General features: G+C 35.5%; 1 protein-coding gene across 3 annotated transcripts in view; it reads left to right on the top strand.

The window, feature by feature from the left end:
* AKAP6 (A-kinase anchoring protein 6) overlaps positions 1 to 21,259 on the top strand; it is a 256,262-nt gene that overhangs the window by 211,415 nt on the left and 23,588 nt on the right. For all 3 annotated transcript variants that reach the window (XM_036384804.2, XM_036384805.2, XM_036384806.2), the window contains exons 11-12: positions 835 to 1,059; positions 17,678 to 17,893. In XM_036384804.2, coding sequence (XP_036240697.1) covers positions 835 to 1,059; positions 17,678 to 17,893 — 441 coding nt within the window. The remainder of the gene's footprint in view (positions 1 to 834; positions 1,060 to 17,677; positions 17,894 to 21,259) is intronic.

Genomic DNA, 21,259 nt, shown 5'->3' on the forward strand with positions numbered 1-21,259 from the left:
GAATATTCATTAAGCACCCAGCATCCACTATCAAAATGTTATTCAGTGATTCTGTTATTAGAAGTATTACTTTGAGAAGCTGGAGTAAATTAGTTTCATTAGCAATAGCAGACAAACGTTTTGTCTGGTCTATTATGTCAAAGTGGATTCTTAACACGGAGAACTGAAATTTGAATTTGGTTGCCTAAAAAATTGGCTTTATGTGCCAAGAACAGTGAGGATTTTTGGTGTCTGAATGAGTTTAACCACTTAAAAACAAACCAGCTTTTGTGACCTAACTGTTCCTCTATACAGCCTCAGGGCTACATGAATGAAAATTATAACCTCACTGTTCAGACCTCAAAAAATATCTCAGTGTTTCTCCAAAAATTTTAATGCTACCTTGGATAGGAGCCTGGTGAATTCAGTGATTTTCATATTTTCTGTTGCTGTCTAGAAACCAGTAACTCTTATACTGGTTATATACTGGTATATACTGGTCTTAGACTCTTAGCCATAAGTGTCTGAAGTCACCGACAAATTCTGTAGACTAACTAGTTTACAAAGTTATGAAGAATTTTGCTTCCTCTGTCCTTAATTACTCTTAGTAAACAGTAATTTATAATCCTTCTAGCAAAGTCAGTGACCCAGAGAGAACAGCATAAGTGAGAAACAAGGGTAGGAAAATTGAAATGTATTGAAACAAGGAAAAAAAGAATGAAATTGATTGATATTAGTCATAATTATCAAAAAAACACATTTCTAGTTATTTAAGAGATTCTTATTGTTGCACATTAACCTATATATGTTTTGGTACATAAGACTAATCTATGTTTTTTTTATCTGATGCATTAGAAAACCCTAGGAGAGAAGATCCAAGACACAATGGTAGGGCACAGTGGGTTAGGTCCACGTGACCTGCTCTCGCCTGAAAGCGGCAGCCTGGTAAGGCAGCTGGAGGCCAGGATCAAAGAGCTGAAAGGGTGGCTGAGAGATACAGAGCTTTTCATCTTCAATTCCTGTCTGAGACAAGAAAATGAAGGAACAATGAATGCTGAGAAACAACTGCAATATTTTAAGGTAATAAAAAAACTATCATAGCTTTTGTGGAGAAACTCTTCTTTATGGTGGGATAAAATATTTATCTTTTACATAACATAATGAAATGCATGTATATATTTAATTATATATTTTCATTTTTATTTATGTGTTCACTCATGTTTATTTTATTGAATCCTTACAATAATGTTTATAAATATTTTTTGCAAAAGAGGTCTTTAGAGGGCTAATTGCACCACGATTGTAAAAGCAATAGTATTCTTTCCTTCTACCTCAGTATAAAACGTAGAATCATCGAATGGCTTGGGTTGGAGGAGACCCTAAAGATGATCTATTTCCAACCCCCAATCCCCCTGAAATGGGGAGGGGCAAAAAAAAGCAGCTCAATTTTGTCTCAGAAAGCTTCACTCCGAATTTCACTCTCAGCATAAGGTAATTAAGGTCTTGTGTGACATCAGTTTAATAATCTATCTGCGCATATGAGTCAAGAACAGCCTATCTGAGGTAACAATTACAGTGAGCTAAATTTAGCGTACATGAGAAAACATTCAAAGTTGTGGTGACTAGATATCTGGAAAAGACATATAGACTATGAGATTTGCATTAATCTAGGCCACATCCTAAGCCTAAGCCTGAAGATTTATAAAAAAGAGGGAGAAGATGGTAGTCACAATGCTTTATTCAGATGATAAGCTCTTTCAACCGAAGGCCAGTGTTCAGCTTTGCAACTGACTTATTGGAGGTTGCATGTTTTGTTCCATTCCCTGTAAGTAGTGGTAACATTCAGGAAAGAGGGCTAATTTAGCAAACACACCTGGCAGAACTGTGCAATTTTCTTCTCTTCATAGTTTCTAAATAAACCCTCTCCCAAGTCATCATTACAGGTCACTTTACTCTGCAAGTGATCTTTGACCAAAGAATAAGAAAGGAATCACAAGTCATTGTTGAGCATCAGAGGTAAAGAGGTTTTTTCTCTTCCACTAGTACACCAGGGTGTCTATGGCAACAGTAGTCTCAAGGGGATGGACAATTTCTTAAATATGCACCTCAAAGAGTATGCTGCCAACACTTCTAAATGTACTTTGTTTTGTACAAGCATTCAAGAAAACATCAGCAGAAATATTATTTTCTTCCCATTTAGTCATTCCTTAACTCTTCCTTTTTCAATAATGATGATTAGTGAGAAGGGTGTGCCAATGTAGACAAAGTCAGTGGTTTTCAGGTTCCTGAACTTGTCCATTTGAAAGCAATTTTGAGTTTCTTATGACATCAATACTACTTTTTAATGATTTGGAGTCTTCTGCTAATGGGGGAAAAAAGTCATGGTGATTCTGTTTGATCTATCAGCAAACTTCAAAGTAAGTGATTAGGAAGGACTGTTGATAGACCTGCAGAACTTCACAGCAATAGGTGCATATTTTCCATAGGAAATGCTGGACATTTTTATTCCTGTAGAAAATTATGGCATTTATTTAAGTGCAGGACTATGAATTAAAAAATCTAATTTCAGGAAAGCTTTATTTAAATCTAATTTTTTTTTATATTCATATACACACACACACACACACACAGAGTAGTACCATACCAATCTTACATATTTTGTGCATAAATCACTCAAATTAAATCTTTTTATACATATATGATATGATATCATGCCAAAAGCTCCAGAGATGTTAAACAGCATAGTGTTATGATGTAGCCAGAGTATTTCCTTACTTGGTTGATTATCTATTAATTACACAAATAATACATTAATTATTTTCAAAATGGTAGCCATTAGAGTATAAAAAATAATTACCTATCAAATATGGTGAGAGCACATCATTTTGTCATATATATTGAACCATCTTTGTCTCATTAAATCTGAAATTCACTATAAGTAAGTTTTCCATTCTTCACTGATCTCCTGGGGAAGTGTATAAAAGAGAAAATGGATATAATTAGCAATACTGCAATGTATAATACATATATTTGAGAGAGAACATTAGAACATTTTCAAAAACATTAGCTATGCCACTAGTAGAAAACCTGCTGGGGTTTAGTTTGACTTACTTTCCACTTAAGAGTTTAACCTTATTACTGCTTTCACTATGGTAAGTGAATCATTGTTTCTTAATGGAAATTTACTGTGATGCACCATCCCAATACACACAGCCACTGTACACAGGGAAACATTTTTAATAAAATAAACTCAACAATGCCATTGATTTTTATTCCATAATGTTATGCTTTAAATTACAGTTATGCCTTAGGAAAAACCGTTATTCCATTTTTGAGGTGTTCTCCTTCCATTTTGCAATTGGAGAGTGAATTGAATGTGTAGCTCACATGCAGTTGGGACCCAAGATGAGAGTGATGTGGTGGGAGGAGTAGTTGTTAAATTCACTAGTAGGGAACTATTTTGACTTCTTTTTCTTTTTTATAGAAAATCATGCCATACAAATTTGAGTGTTCTTTTTATTAAAGAATTCACTACTGCATTATTTTCTTTTGGAATACTCCTGTGTAATAATAATACCTAGAATTTCTATAGTACTGTCCAGTCAAGGATCTCTACATGCTGCACAGACATTACTGAACTAAGCCCCACTAAACATTTAAGATAGATATTATTATCATCACCTTTTTAGAAATGAGGGAAATAAAATACATGGAGATTAAATGACTTTTCAAGGTTTTCACAGAAAGTCAAGTGTAGCATAACTACAGCTCTGTTCAAGAAGGGAGAAATAATGAACACAAGTTGCTGAGCTGTAAAGGGGGAAGCCAAGGTGTCTGACTGCAGTTATTTCTTCTGTTGCAATGCAAAATGTAGCCTAAGAAAAAAAAATTTAAAAATTCCTTCCAATTCTTGAGCTCATTATAGCTACAAATATATGTTTATTTTATTTATTCATGCTTTATATTCCTCTTTAAGTCCTTTGAGTTCATGTTTTCTAGCTTTCCACAGAAAATGATGTGGGCAAGAACCAGAATCTTACCTTTTAAATGAAATCCAAAATTCTCAGGTAAATACATAGTTCTAGCCCCTGAAATACCAGATATAATGAGACTAATAATTGGCATAATCAATTTTCTAAAATAACAATATACAGCTATTTTGTGGGTCAGGAGAGATTTGGAGCTGTAAAGAATGAGAAGCAATAATAAAAAGAGTTTGCATTCTTTCATGAAAGTTTTTACCAAGTTTCATTTGAGTAAGGTCTAGCCAGAAATTTATGTGCCTGTTAGCTTGTCAGTAGAAGTGGTCTGCCACGTTTCTTTTATGTGTCTGGGACTTCAAAAAGCATGCTTTTTTCTCTGCAAAATTCCCTCAAAAAGCAGCAAGAGAGCCTAAATAATTGGTCATATATTTTTGTCACTTGCAATAAAACTTAAGACATTAAGTGTTTTGTACAGAGAATGATCAGCTTTCAAAAGTTGTTTTGGGTTCGGCTCACGGACCAGCTACTTGAGAGCAAGCTTAGACTTGTGAGTACCTGTCTGTCTCAGAATCCCTTCTCAATCATGTACAACTGGGAAACCCTCTAGTGTTTCCAGTAGCAAGATTTAAAAAGGATCTTGTTTTCTTTCTTCTCCAAACTGGGATGGGGAATAAGATTTTTCCTCTTCAGAACAGGATTTTAGCAGACATTTTCTGCTAAATTGTGTTTGGCAAAAATGATGTTGCATTTCATGTCATTTCCTGATCTGGTTTTATTTGAAGCAATAAGCAACATGCTATATAGAGTCATACCTGCCTCTTAAATCTTTATTTGTGTCTCTAACAAAAATAGTCTTGGTTTTCAGTAGTACTGAAAACTTGTGGTTTTCATTCACTTTAGTCAGTATATCCATTAAAGAAATCAGACTACTTAATCATACAAAACATGTTGAAAATTTTTTCTCATTTGAAATTTCTAAAAGTCAACGGTTTATTGAATTCCACAGCTAGTATTATTTGTTGCCATTTCTGCTTACCTTGTAAACAGTGTAAATTATGTGCTGGTTGTGACTATTTCTAATGACTAGACCCACTCAGAACTGTAAGTTTTCATCTTCCACTACATTTATGACTTGAGCATACCAGATGATGTAGTGTCATTTAAAAAAAAAAAGTATTTCTCAGCAACATCTCTTATTTCTCCAATGCTTAAGGCAACTGAACTTTCTGATTAAATAAATGCAACTTTCTGGTTGCATTGGTAATTAAGAGTCAATATGTCTTATGATGCTTTTTATATTTACTGAAAAGTTTGTAGAAGAGTCAGCACTGTACATCATACAAAAAAACCAGTTAAACCTACTTCAGCCAAATAAAACACAAGTCAGTTTGGAAGCATTTAAAATTATGGCCAAAATAAAGTAAAACTATTAATGTTGAATAAAGGTTTGGAGACTCAGAAATTAAAGAAAATGCTGGCTGTTCCCACTGGTGGCAGGAAGTGCTTTCACCACTGCATTTTGGATCCTTTACAGTTTTTAGAATGATGTTTCTGGCAGAGCTGCAATCAAAGAATTACAGAATTTCAATATGCATGTAACAAAAGTATGCAAAACAGTCTGCCACAGAAAGTCCAAAAGAAGTCAAGCTGGACTTAATCCTTTTCACACCTCTATGATGGGAAAAAAAAAAATGTTTTAATAAATTTCTCAAAAGGAGTGTGACTTCAGAGACCTAAAACTTTTCACAGATGAAAAATTCTTTACCCAAATTTTGTTTGGATTCAATTTTAGCAAACAGAAAGGCATACAGTACTAAATTGTACAGAACCAGGTAGAATTCCAAAGTTGCATGTAGCCTAATGCCTCTTATAAAGGTTTGAACCGAATTCAGACTGAATTTCCATGACCCACCATCCCAAAGTAGCACTTCTGTGGACCACTGAAATGGGAAGCCTCATCTTTATAGTAAAGCAGCTGTACATACATATTTTCTGGCCCTAATGTAATACATGGTTATATCTCTAAGTTGATTTAATTTACTAAAATATCAATGAACAATACTCTGTATATATGCAAATGCACATAAACACAGAACTTAGATATTTAATCTACCTCAGATTTTTATTTAATATACTTATTACTGAAAAAAAGTTTTCTATGTGTTTTAATAAGCTCTCCCTGTTTAAGGTAACACTGATATGACATCGAATTCCCATTTAAGAATAAATGCTTTGCTGAGATAGCAGCTGCTGTTCCATCATCTCATTTTGGCTTGAATCCTGAACCGCAAATTCTGGGTTTTTTTTACAATGTTACTTACTTTCTGATTAATCAAAACATCAAAATTAATCTTAAAGAATATCTAGTTGTCAAAACCCTTTTTTTCCCCCTCAATTTCTCCCTTTGCTGGGACAAATGAAGAGACAGAAGAGCCTCTGGACTAAGACTGAGGTGTGGGATAGAGGTTTCTCTAGTAATAGGAAGAGCTGAGCTCAGCAGAGCTCAGATACAGCACTATACTGAATGCTTTGGTGGACAGAGAATGACCTAGTGGCTAATTTTAGGATAAAAATTCATATTTTACTAATTTCTTAGGTCTATTTTATGTACTGTCCCCTTATTTCTGATACACCAAGATGTTTGTCCCACAAACAGTAGAGTCATGTTAAAACAGACTAGCTACAGGGCAGAGATCTTCTCTGAGTTTCTTTTCTAGTAATTGGAAGAGAGAAAAGTACTTTTGGGATGCAATTAATCCATTCTGGTTTAGGCATCCAAAACCAAAAATTGAAAATTTAGGCTATGGAGAAGAGGTATTGTACCTCAGAATACCTGCTTCTAAATGACTGTCTCAGGCTCACATTTTCTATTAGTTCAGATGAATCCCACTCAAGAAATTATCGGGAGTATTACTAGGACAGAGGAACTTGGAAATGAGACAATTGCAATTCCACTTAGAATGATTTACTGATATCTGTGAAGTTCTTCTACACTTATTACAGGTTTATTTATTTTCCAGAAAGGTTAAGCTCAAATTTCTCTTCCAGTCCTCCTAGATGTGCAAGAGGGTGCTCATTTGATCCATCTTATTAATGGGAACTGTTGAGGAGGTAGTTGAGCCCTTCTCCTTGTCTTTCTTACTGTACTGAGAGGATCTATTTTCAATTCTTTTGTCATGAGTAAGCTTGAGAGACTTGAGGTCTCACTCAATTTGAGTAACACAGAAGATGCTGGCCTACAGAAGAAGCTGTTCCAAACTGGCCATTACAAAGCAAAGCTTGCCATTTCATAGTGACAAAGGGCTTATAGTTCCTTTCCCAAGACTTTCATATCAATGACACCTACAGACTTGGAGCTATATTTCCCCCTCTAAGTCATGGCCTCTTGAAGACTCATATGTGTAGAAGTAAAAAATGGCTTCTTTTGAGAGAACATTCTCAGTTCTATCACTTATTATTTTCATTAATGCTTGAAGATATAATTGGCTTTTTTTTCTTTTGATCATTCCAAATGATTCCTTGAAAATAAGACTGCTTTTTGTTCTGCTATTGCCTTGAAGACTTATTTACAGTAAAACCAGAATCATTTTTTTCTATTACTATCAACCTGGAAAAGGAAAATGAGAAGAAAGCAGAAGATTAGAAAAGAAAACAAGAAACAAATATTTCCCCTAAAAATAAGCCAGAACTGACTTGCACTAATTTACAGAGAGGGTTGGTACTTGGGCTGGCCTCAAAGCTTTACCTTTGGTTACTGATAACATGTAGAAAAACAAATACAGCATGGACTGGGAATATAAGACAATTAAGAAAAATTCACTGCACTATCTCCATCAAAGTTCACTTTGTACTACTGCATGTGATTAGATTATTTATTTGACTGTCCATAACTGCCTCTTTGGAGTCATAGCATTGCATTTTCAGGTGAAAATCTATCCAATATTAGTGGATTATTGATTGAATAGTGTCTCTGGAGCCCTTAAACTCTACTAATGAGGTTTTTGTTTAAATTGGTGGATCATACTGGATTTTCCCAAGTTTTGTCTTTGTATGTAAGTTAAAAGATAATAGTCCCAATAGGGAGTATTTTTATGGACTGTATTTACCTGTATTAAAGTAAGTACCTTTATTTATACTGAAAATTAATTTCATACTGCCATGAAATCTATTGATTTTAGTAGAATTTGCAGGGTAATTTATTATGAGTAAGAATATGAGTGTAAGAGAACAGGTCCTCAGTATACATTCCTTTGTGTTTATTGCAGTCCTTATTGGGTAACTTATGGATCACAAATATGAGATGTCAGTCAGGAATGGGATTTGTAGACTAGTACCATATTTCTAGGGTCAGGAGAGTGGCTTAGATAATACTTGCTGCATAAAGTCAGTGGGGAAAAAATATACTATGTAGATTCCTGTCCTTTGAAGGTTGACTCCTTTACTGCTCTCTCAGGTAAGAGGTGCATTTCCTTGTGTCAGAATCAAACTGAAGGCCTGGTGCCTAATCTGATGGATTTTCTCTGCATTTTGTCAGTGGCCGATGGTGCAATGTCATTCTTATGGAACCACCTTTCCCTTTGTCACATTGATGCTTATTTCCATATTTTGGTCAATAAGAGGAGCCTCATTATGTTCTAAGCCTTAGTGAAGGAAGAAGTGAAGGCCTCTTTCATGGCCCTCTTGCTTTCATCCTGTCTAGTCTTCTCACCTCAATCTTATCGTCCAGGCAGTGGAAATATGGCACTTGAAGGCACAATACTGTGAGTACCTCTGAGTCTCTAAGACTATCACAGCAAGCAGTCACCTAGCCAGACATCTGGTTTTTGATAACGCTTAGCTTTTTGACTGCCATTCACAGTTCATCCTGACCAAATCACTGCTTCTGTCCTTCCTTCTAATTCAAGCCCTCTCATAGTCCTGGGACTAAACTATGTGTGTCAGTCATGTCCGTCTAACTGGTACAAGGGGCAAGTTAGTATTAATTTAAAACTTAACATATTTGGAGAATCACATAATCATAAATTTTAGAAGAGACCTCCAGGACCATCAAGTCCAACTTTTGGCTGAATACCACCATGTCAACTAAACCATGGCACTAAGTTCCTTTCACGTAGTTGTAGAGAGTGATACTCTGAGCCTCCTTTCCTTCAAGCTGAACAATTCCAGCTCCTTCAGCCACTCCTCATATGATTTGCCTTCCACACTTTTCACCAGCTCTGCTGCCCTTCTTTGGGCATGCTCCAGCACCCCAATGCCTTTCTTGGAGTGAGGGGACCAGAACTGGACACAGGACTTGAGATGCAGCCTCACCAGTGACAAGCAGAGAGGGACAACTACTTCCCTAGTCAATGTGATCACTTGTCTTGATCTTATTTACCAGGTTAGGTACTGAGGGAGCTACCCTACATCTGAGAGGGGTGAGCCTACCTTACCACAGTGCTGCCTGGCTCTGGTTGATTCTGCTCTAAGTAGCTTCTCTTGTTGGGAACTTTTAGTTTTGTCTTGAACTGAACCCAAAAACTGTGGGCCTGACTGTATATTTATGCTTAAGGTAAGGCAAAAGAATGTATATTCATTCTGAGGATGCACTGCTTTTGGAAATAAGATTAACACAATTTCTGGAAAAGCCTGTTTGTTGTCCCTGTGCGTATACAGAGAGACAAGAAGACATCACAATTTATTTTCCTCAGTTTACCCTGGCACAGCTCAACCTGTGTGTTTTTGCATTCAGGCAAAGTTTGTTTTGTTGACATAAGAAAAAAGCCAGAGGAAATATCTTTTTCCTTACTTATTGCATGTGTTTATTTCCACTTCCCTGTTCTGAAGTCGCCAAAAGAATAGTCTAATGTATTTTATGTTTGCTGCTTTCCCATAAAAAAGGTAATACCTATACACTGCAGGACACGTTTTTCTGCGATTCAGAATAGGGTCTAAGCTCTCCGTATATTTTGGAATATAGCAGGCCCATTGCACAAGGACAGGAAAAAATACATATCTACCACCTAAGAGGGAACTAGATTAAGAAAGGGAGTGAGTATGCTATTAACATCTGAACCTCAGCTTGAGATTTACAGATATTGATGTACACCCATGCAAGGAAGTTTTTCCTTCAAAGCCCAATATAGCTCCAAAATAGAATATGAAGTTTTAACAGTTTTAACTCTTCCCTAAAAATGCCTGAAATTCATACCTACAGTTTTTAGGCAATGGGAGGTGGTGTCTTGGCATCAAATATGTGATCTATGTGGAGAAACATCTTGATTTCTTTTAAAATGTAATTCTAAGTGAATTTCAAAGACTGGAAGTCATGTTGAACCTAAATGATTTTTAAGAAAAGTTTCCTGTGCCTGAATTTGTTTCCTGTCTTGAATTTATACACATTTCATTTGAAACTCTACTCACTGTGGTGATCTAACAAAAATTTCAGATTTAAAATGTCCAGTATAGGTAAACATATTTTTGATCAGTGTAGTTCAGGATTCACTACAAAAGCAAAACACAACACTGATGTTTATCCTACCTGTCTGATGATTAGCCTGCTTTTATCTTAGCATTTTCTGGGGGCAAAAAACGATACCCTGGAAAATTGTGGCACTTCCTGCAATATTTCTCCTTTGAATCTTTTTCACTGGAAAGATAATTTCTCAAATTAAATGAGAAGAGGACACAAACCAAAGGCATTTATAAACAGGATGCTAGACTAGAAATATGAATCCTCCTGCCATCCCCTCTGGCTCCTCTATCTGAATGACTTGGCTTATTCCCTGGAACCAAGTTAACCCCAACTTCAAAGTGGGCAGTATATGGCTCTAAAATACTTCCGTTTGAAAATGAATCGAATTCCCTGCATGAAACATAAGAAAAATAAGTCTTGGAAGAAATTTGTTTTATTTCAGTAGGGAAGATTCATTTTCATCCAACACCATTTTACTTTTATTTTTAAAAGTTATCTTTCTGTAATTGCACACTAGTTTAGAGTTAAGATAGGAGCATCTTAACAATAATGGGCACTTTTTTTAACAGATTATTGCCAAAAGTGCATTCTTTATTCCAGGGAGACACTGTAATAGATACCAGCGCTTTCGTAATGATACAAGCAATCTGTAAGCTATTATAGTTTCTTTTATAGTAACTTAATCTTCATATTGTTTTATACGTCTGGAATTTTAATAGTGTTTTTAATTTATGAAGAGGAGTATATTACATATTACTAGTTACATGGGAGTATGAGCTAAATAACAGACCATTGAATGGTATTCTTACAAACAAATATTTTGAAGTACTTAAACAGGCATAAGGAATAGAACAAAGAAGTTAAAGAATGCCATACAGATATAATAGTAGCTTTTATGGAATGGGTCCAGAACCATCTAATCTGAATTGCAACTGTTTTTAATGCATAAATTTTGCTTGTACAGAAAAATGGGAATGCTATTTAAAAGTAAAGGTTTTACTCAATATAAATATATTTACCTATTTAATTAATTTAATTATTAAAATAATAATAAAATATCATATAAATAATTTAATATTTCAAGAACACATATAATAATAAATAATTCAATTATTTATTCAAATAAGTGCATATACCCATGTAACTTTTTAAAGCTAATGAAAAGAATTCATTAAATACCTGCTTATATGTAGAATGCAAACTCCTATGTACATTCCTAAAGCTAGTGCAAAAATGAAGTCTTTTTTTCCTTCTAGTTCATTGTCATTTTTAATATGTCTAGAAAGAGACACAGTTCTCTTGTAAGAGAAATATCGTAACACTTTGCAGAGAGTTACAGAGATATGATCAGTGTAGCAATTTAGTGGTTGTAATACTATTAAAAGTAGGGCTTTTAAATGAAGAGAACCAGTTGACTATTTTGAAAGAAGTGATATTCTACTTTAAACTGTCATTCTGCATTTCTGACTTGCAATTAGATGATATTTCTAAAATGTCATTCCCAGATTCTGTTGTGACTGTCATCATAATAAAATGTGACAGGAAAGATATTATATCAATACTTTTTCCATAATTAGCATTACATTTCTCTCAAGGGTTAAATACAAAGGTTTTTCACTGAATGGTCTGCAAGCTTTGTGCCTTTAAAATCTTTTAATATAGCCAAGACTGGTGACAACTGGGAGACAGATCTATGAACAAACCCGTTTGGAGAGAATAGTTTTGTGGTGTGTGATATATGTTAGGCAAATGAGCTTATTAGGGCTCTCATCTATTTTATTATTGGTGCCCAATTTAATAGAGGCATTTAAAAAACAATATTTCTGCCTGCGTCCTTGAAATGAAGAAGATACATTGATATAATTGAGAGCAAATGATTGCATGTTGTGCCATTTAATCATGTCATTTTTCAATTGCTGTTTTTTGCACTTCACTGCATGCTTATAGAATATTTAGCTTCAATATAGATTAAGTCACACAGTATGCAACTGAGTAGATTTCCCATATTAGGTGACATATTCTTTTAACCTTGAAATCAGCAAAAGCACACAGGTTTGGCAGTATTTTTCTAAACAATGACAAGTAATCATTCATTTTCTATCTTTGTCATTTAGCTTTTTTCTTTTAAGGAATTACTCCCCTATTAATATTTTTTGAGAAATTGTTGATTTTCTTTTTCATTCAAAACAAAAATTCTTCTTTTCACCATCTGTCCTGCTAGAATGCATTTCCCTGAGAAGTTCCAACAGGCATTGCCATTTCACAGACAACACTGAAAACTAAATTTTACCCAAACTTTGCAAGCATTTCCTCTTTTATTTTTCCTGTTTCTTGTTTCTCTTTATTGATGTATTATTTCTCTTAGCTGTGATACTTAAAGTTTTACATTATCACTTTTAAAACCTGAAATGCTGCCCTAGCCAAAAATCAGGCATAAAAAGGCAAATAAATTCTAAAAGGTGTATTTTGATTGGTGTACACAGAAGAGTGACTTCCATTCTCAGATCCTGCCTTAATTTCTGCATGTGATTGTTGTACTAAAGACCAGCAGATCCACCTTCCATCAAAGAACAACTGGTGCAATCAGAAGTGTATAATTTCCTCATCACATACCCACATGCAACAAGGAGGAAGAGTAAGCCTTTAACAGACCAAAGTCACACAGACATTTTCTCTTAGATCTGGTCTTTTATCTGCAGCTGAACTTCTTTTATGTTCCTAAAAACAGTCAGTGTTGCCCATGCATACACAGAAGCCCCGAAATAACATTGATCTCAGTATACCTTGACATTTCTTCTGGACCTGAAAGCCCAAAGAAAATCCATTTATTTGTCATTGTCCAACTATTTTCAACTGGCCATCTCTACATGAAAATTTAGTCCAGTTGTAGAGTGAAAACAAGAAGCTTCAGATCCCATAAAAATGAATTCTCCAAACAACATGTTATAAATGAGGCTATGAAAACATCCCAATAATCCATGTGGTGAATGTGTGGATTATGTGGATTTAAGGCAACTCAACTAATTTTACTATGACTTTTAAACTACTTTTAAGCATAATTAATCCCACTGAATTCATCAAAAGTCTTAAACAGTTAATATAGACACCTGGTCAAGATTCTTGATATAACATGTTTCAGTGGCCTACTCATCTTACATCTCGTGTCAGAAAGCTGATTTCCCATACAGGTCTTTCAGTCATGCAGAGGAGATGGTGCAGCACAGCTCAGATGCTGATATGCTGCAGGAAGGCTGAGGGATGGAAACTCACTGGGGCTTGAGGAGCTGTAACATTCCTCAACTTCCTACCTTTCTATGCCTCTCATATTCTCTGGTGCTGCCTAAAGCTGCACACATGTTTCTGGTCATATGCCACTCACTTAGGAGTCACATAGCTAAGCCAAGTGCCTTCTGTCCAGATCATGGCCACTTCCATCCCCATAGATGGTGCCATTAGCCCTTGGCTTGGAAGGAGTGTTTGATGTCCTTTGACTCAACAGGGGCTTTTCCAGATGATTCAAGTCATGGTATTAACAAGCTGTGAAAGTAGTTTCAGGTAGCCCTTTTTAGCTATGCGGGTGATAACTTCAAAGCACTGAAAATAGGAGTAGGCAGGGGGAAGTAAAGAATTGGACAGGAATCCTCAGTATGGGAAGCCATGACCATGAAAACATTCTAATGACTAACACCTCAATGATATCAGGGTATCTGTTGTGAAGCAAATGACTCAGACACGAAGTCAACTTCATACACAGCAGTTGCAGTTACTGTGTATGCTCTTAGCCTGCAGCAAAAAAGTCAAATACATTTATTTAAGTCTCACTGCAAATGGCTTAAGTGAATATGTTTCTCCCACATTTGCAAAGATTTGGATTGTGTTTACGTTTACCACAGCTCAATGGACATATGATAGTATGAGGGGACAAAATTTTAAGCGTTTGAACTCTTAATCTATGCTTCAACAAATCTTTTGCACACACAGAAGACTAAGTGAGCCTAAGTGATGCACCTCAGTTAGATCACATTCTAATTTTCTGAACCTTGAAGTGCCCAGTAGCTTACAATAACAGCTGTAAACCATAAGGCTTTAGGCTCAAGAGAGGTACTCATCATATTTCCTTACTCATCAAATTTTTAAATCAACTTACTTTTATCAAACATGAATTATAGCTTCTACATTCACAATGTACCTTGCAAATAATTAATTTAATTGACTGTCATTCTGGAAGCATATTTTGCATGTGCAATTACTGTATTGATAGGTTTTTATACAAGGATGCGATTTTAACAATAGCAAAACCTAGATGGATATACAACACCACAGTGTATATATCCTGTCATGGGCTATAGGCAATTATTGTGTCCCTTTAGGACACTGAACACAAGACCCTAATACTGCTTAAAGTCATTATTGCTAGTGCTATTATATAGGGCTTAAAGATGTCTTTACATGATTAAGTTCTCTGGGGTTTAAAGTATTGTTTCTTTAGCCAACTATTTCAATACACTGTTAGATACAAGCACTTCATTCTTCTCCTGTTTAATATTAACCGTAATATCATGTAATAAAATTGAAACAAAAGTGCCATAGGCCTAATTGTACTGTCACAGCCATGTAAATCAGAAATAGCTTCAGTAAAGCTACTGTTATTATGCTGGTGTAAAATTGATATAAATTAGAAATGACTTGGACGCTGTAGCTCTGCTTTCAGATAACACAATGTAAAGGCCTCACTTAAAGTCCCCTATAATGGCTTATGAATGCAATTCTCCTTACCTCATCATGTTAAAAGGCATTGTATCAGAAAAGACCAATATTTATAAGGGATGACTTAATCAGATAGATCAAGGTAAATTAATGTTATGGGGCCTGATTCTGAGCTATATTGACTTCTATGAAGTTAATGCAGACCTACATAAATTTGGCTGTGATTGGTGTATAACTCACCATCACTTCCAAAAAACCTGAATTGCCTAGCTGTTATAAAATGTAAAATAAGAACACTGACTTTAGATAGACTTTTTGGTCTGGGTTGGTTGGCTGGTATTTTTCCTGATCTGACATTAAGCTAATGAACAGCATCAGAAGGGAAATGTGCCAGACGTGGTGGTTACATCAAGGACTACAAAGGAAACTAGTAATGAACACTAGGAAAATAAATAAGGGCAAGTTCAGGAAATGCAAGTGAAAATGCAGCTCTGGTATAAATTGAATAATAAAATTCCTGGTCATATTTTGCCATAAATAGTGGTTTGGGAATTTGTCATTCACCTTATTTAAAATTCAGAAATATTAAAGGTACAGGGTTCTCTCATTACAGAAGTAATAGAATTCTAGCTATTATAGAGTTAGGGTAATTTAAATAGCTATAGAATGCATTATATCAATAAGTGGAACATCTGTATGAAATGTCCACCTGCTACTATACTACTCAGTGTACTTTACAATGAAATGTACTTAATCATTTTAAAATGTCTTCTAATGAAGGCTTATCGGGAATAACATTTTGAACACAAATACTTTTAGGCACTAAAACTTCTGCTTTAAATGAGATTGCATTGCCTTGTTTACCCTTGTTGATTAATAAGCAATCTGTTAGGATGGCCCAATTGTGCTAGTGAAAGTAGATTAGTAATTCAACTATGTTTGTGAGTTTAATCATCATTTCTCTTGAAGGCTTTAAAAGAAATCCCTGTCTTTTGCACACTATCCCTATGCAAAAAGATACATGTTTTTAGCTGTATATGCCAACATTTTGGTTCACACTTTCACCTTGATATTATTGATCAAGAACAGCAGCAAAACACTCATTTGAGTCATGACATTTCTAATTATAAATTTCAATTTTTAAAGAAACAGTGACACAAAAACTGGAACTGGAATTCACTTTTCTATAGAATGTTTTTGTTTTGTTAATAAAATTAAGAAAGGTGATCCTGTTTTTTTATCAGTTAACACTTCTGAACAGCTTTGAGAGATATTGTGGCTTTTTTTTACTTGCTTCTTATTATTAACTGAAGTTTAGGGGCAAACACCCTGTCTTCAAAAAAGATGATAGTTCAGATTTTCTCATGGGGTCATGCACTTTCATCTGTGGTGTCCCACAGAGGGAAACAGATGTTGGCAAGTTAAAATTTAAATTATCTGTAAAGCTCCCATGTGTAGAGCACAGTCCTGTTAAATTCAGGAGTAGCACATCCCTATGATAACTATTGAATACTTGAGCTATGCAATGTTATAAAAGTAAAGGATCTCAGAAACTGGGCTGAAGCAGTCATCCTCACCTGCAGTTCTGCCTTCTGTACCCCAGCTTCCTAGATGTTATTATTAAAATTTGTTATGAGTTTAAAAAATCCTGGTTTGATGTTCAGTGACAGTAGAGTATAATCACAGATAAAACCATGCTTGGAAGCACCCATGCCATTAACTGCTCCCTGGTGGTCAACGTCTCTCTAGTTCTGGCATGTAGGATGCATTATTTATTCTGCTGCTCAACAAGATTTTCAGTACAGTTTCTTAGGGTTTTGGTGGAAAACCAACATATCCTGGCTCCCATCAAGTTTCAATATTAGGGCTTAGCAATTGTCTCCCATCATCCAGTTTACGTCAGACTGCATTCTCAGTAGCCCTGGAATCAGTATATGAAGTAAATGCAGTGAATTACTCCTTTTCAGGGATGATACACTTGTCACAGTTTTCCTACCTTTACTTGAATATGGAACTACCCTGAAAATATTTTATGATAACAAAAAACATCTTTAAACAATTTTATACTGACTTTTCTCTTTCTGTAATGTTTCTTCTGTGACAGGGCACATATGACCCATAATTTCTATTGTTTTTTTCTAAAAATATACATATTCTCATTGCATGACTACAACTTTTCTCTCTTATTTTTCTGTAGAATTTCTGAAGCTGATTACTGTCAGGGTAACTCATTTCAGATGTGACCCAGTTGAATGAAAAAGAAAGGAAGAATAAACGAGTCTACACCATAAAACTTTCAGCATTATAGAGACAGTTAGCTATGTATGGCATTTGTTTGAAGAAGACTGAACGTAGTCTGTCTGTGCTATTAAGGTTAAGGCTGTATTTATCTGAAAACAAAACACTAAGCTTTGACAGAATTACGGGAATTTATGGAAGACCTGAAAAAAATATTGCAAGACAGAGATTGGGCACCACTAAATATCAGATAATAATTAATATTTCAGTTTGAAAAGTATTCCATGCTGACATCTGCTGTTTGTCTGTCCTTCAGTCTCTATGCTCTGAGATCAAGCAGAGGCGCCGTGGGGTAGCCTCTGTGCTGCGATTGTGCCAACACCTCCTGGATGATCAGGAGACCTGCAACCTAAATGCAGATCACCAGTCCATGCAGCTGATAATCGTAAACCTTGAGAGGAGGTGGGAAGCCATTGTCATGCAAGCTGTCCACTGGCAAACCAGGCTACAGAAGCGATTGGAAAAAGACTCGGTGAGTGATGCTTGCTTTAAAAAGGTCTCGTGGGATTTCATTCTTCACAAGAAACACTTTTTCAGCACAAGAAAAACATACCCATCTCTGAGTGTTTTCTTCCAGCAGAGATGCCATTCTTAGTCTTTACTGTCTACAAATGAATCTTCAGTTTTTCACACAGTATTGTATGGACAACATTGTTTAATAATATAAACTCACATATACATATTGTATTTGCTGGATATTTAATCTCATCATATCTGATCCCACCCAGTAGAAAAACCAAATCCTCTACTGCTGCTAAGTTGCTCAGTACCTAACAGAACTGGGCCCAGAGACATATTTTACTGATTGTAAGTATATCTTAGAAGAAGAGTTTCCTGTGTAAGACTGGTTTTAATTAGCATCCCAGCAGTAGATGTGTATTTCACATAGAATGCCACGGGTATGTGATTAATATACAATCCTCTGTTATTTGAATATAAGTAAAATGTAATAATTTGCTTTTATCTCAGGGAAATGATTCCTAAGAGGCAAAATAGCACTCTGCTTAAACCATCCATTAAGTGGCATGAATTAGATTGGTTTTCCACAGCATAAAACTATATTACAAAGCAGGGGGAATAAAATAATCCCTACTGTAACACCATTGACTGTAATGGATGAATTGGCTCAGCATGTCTTTTGCAACTATGACACTGCTGAAATCTGTATACTGCAGCTACATTGACAACAATGTATGTAGTTCCTATGTAGTTCACATACTGAAGAGTCTTGGTGAGATTTGGGAATAAATTATATATTTTTTTAGGTTTTTATTAAGCAAAGCAGAGGAAAAATATCTAGACACATCCTTCTTAGCAATTATCTGACTAACAGTGAAATACTACTTTTGACTTCTTTTTTTTAAAGTTCCTTTACAAAAATAACAGAAGCTATAATTCTCTGGTTCAGTTAGGGTCCTACAGTATGAAGATATATAAGGCGTTGTTTAGAAACTCTAGCAGTTCCTGAGTGAAAATCCTATTAGTCTAAACAGCCCAAGAAATGGTGAGTTAGTGAGAAGGATGCTCTGGACAAATGAACTGGTGAAGGTAATAATAATGTTGCTTGCCTGCCTTTTCCATAACTTATAACATGGGAAGGCTCCTCTGTTTTACTGTCTCTTTTTCTTTAGGTATTGATATAGAAATGGGACTTGATGAAGGAAGAGGTTTGAACAGACTGTTAGGACAAGCCAAAAGGGGCTCTGTATGAGGCAGCATGGAAAGAACTCATCTCTGAAAAGCAGATGTAGTGTTAGTGTTGGTTTTTTAAGCATGGGATTAGTCAACTGGCAATGTAAAAAGTGAAGATAAGTGAGATTGTGAGAAAATATTACAGAAATTTCAGTGGAATTAAAGACAGAACTAGTGAGGATCCAGAAAGAAGTTTTATGGAAATTGTAGGTAGAAGTTTGAAATAATACATTACATTTAATTGAGAGGAAAGTCAAGAAATAAAAGAAGACTAATGCCATCTCAATAGTTGCTGAGAGTTTTGATGCTAATGAGTCTGGGAGAGCAAGAAATGAGAACAGAAGTAAAAGAATTCATCAATGAAATAGGCTGGGCAAGTGAATGGGTTAGAAGACAAATATGAGGCTGAGGAAAAGAAAAGATTGATAAAGAAAGAAAATACAGTAGCAGAGATTTTTAATCTCTTGAGAAATGCTGGTTATGTTTTTGTGATAGTTCCATCTTAGGAATATTTTTAGTCATATTACTAATGTGTTGCAGCAATAGCGCTAATAAATTTGCTTCGTGCTACACAAAATATTTAATGATCTGACCAGCAGTAGAAGAACAGTTGAATTTTGGAGCTTCAGAAATAAGTATGTGCAGTATTTAGGCAACAACCAAACAAAAAAAGAGCTCTCAGAATCCTGATTTTTTTTTTTGTTAGAGGCTGAGTATTGCTGTGTCTGTAACAGCCCAAGAGGGAGTGAACCACATACTAGCTGTGTTATCTTAAAGGTAAAGTACCACAGATCAGCAGGTTTGGGGTTTTTTTTTTAGTAGATGTGTGTCTCCTATTTGACTTGGAACAAAAAGAAGTTGCATTTGTGAGATATGTTAGAGAGCACTGACAGAGGTCCAAGTTACTGTAATGAACACATATTGTCCTCTTTTGCATGTGGCCAGTTGCTGTATGGAAGCAGTTGCTCTAAATAAACTTTTAGGAGGTAATTAGAGCTTGGTGCTGCTCTTGCAGCAGGAGTGGAGTCTTCTGTTTCTGTTTGGGATTGCAATTGATCAGGAGTTGAGGCATGGTGAGGATATGAGCACAGAATCTCACTTGATATCTGGAGGCTTGGAACTTCACAATGTACCCACCGCTTTGTTCCCACTTTGCCTGGGGTGGTCTGGAGTTATTTGCTGGGCTGAGCTGACTTTCACTGGCTGTGTCATTCTTTCGGCTGAAAGATAGCAGCCATCTAAATGGCTGCTCATGATGCTCATCTAATTTTCACTGTTTTGTTTTGGAACCTCTCATCTTAGGCTGCTTTATAATAATGCTTCTTTTAAGTATGTCAGTATCTACATGTTTCTCTTGCTGATAAAACTATCCATATTCTCAACATTTAAATATCCTCCAGCCACTGCAGGATTTCTTTGACTTTCCTTGCCTGAGTTGGCATGTTCTAACCTTCCTTTTCACTCAGTTCCTGTGCAGTCATTTCTTGGGTAGGTACCAGAACCATTTCTTCTGCTACCGTATCTCTCTGTATTTGATAGTGTGCCAGTCTTGGCACACAAACTATATCCCTTGGTAACAAGTCTGTCTTTGTGGTTGCCCACAAAATACTGTAATTTATGAAAACAAATGAGATGTTTTTATAGCCTGATGGCATCTGACTCATTCATGGCATCTAACTTGCTGACAGTAAATAAGATACCCCAGATAATTGTATAGCCTCAGTGCAAGAGTCACCTTCATCTTCTACTGTTTTCTAATTGTGTACTGGGATCTTCCTTTGTCCCCTTTCTGCCCCTTTTTACATTCAGTCACTTATCTGGGCCACTTAAAATGTTACAAAGGTATGCTGGTATTAACCACAGAAAACTTTTATGTTTCTTTTGAATTGTCTTCATTTATGGTCTTCAGCAGTTTTTAGTTTTGCTCACCTTTTGCAATAGTGGGCACCATAAGTTTACAAATAACAAGTTATTGACATGTACTTCATGCACCTACAGTCAGGTAAAAGCTCATAAACGAAAAGTTCTATGTAGAATGTGAAATTATCAATAAGAATGGCTCCAGAAAGATGAAATATTATTAGATTCAGTAGGTTAATCTAGCTATATAGAATGAGGTATTCATAAAGTGAAAAAACCTCCGAAA

The sequence above is a fragment of the Molothrus ater genome, chromosome 6, assembly GCF_012460135.2.
Source record: "Molothrus ater isolate BHLD 08-10-18 breed brown headed cowbird chromosome 6, BPBGC_Mater_1.1, whole genome shotgun sequence".
In the NCBI taxonomy this organism is placed as follows: domain Eukaryota; kingdom Metazoa; phylum Chordata; class Aves; order Passeriformes; family Icteridae; genus Molothrus; species Molothrus ater.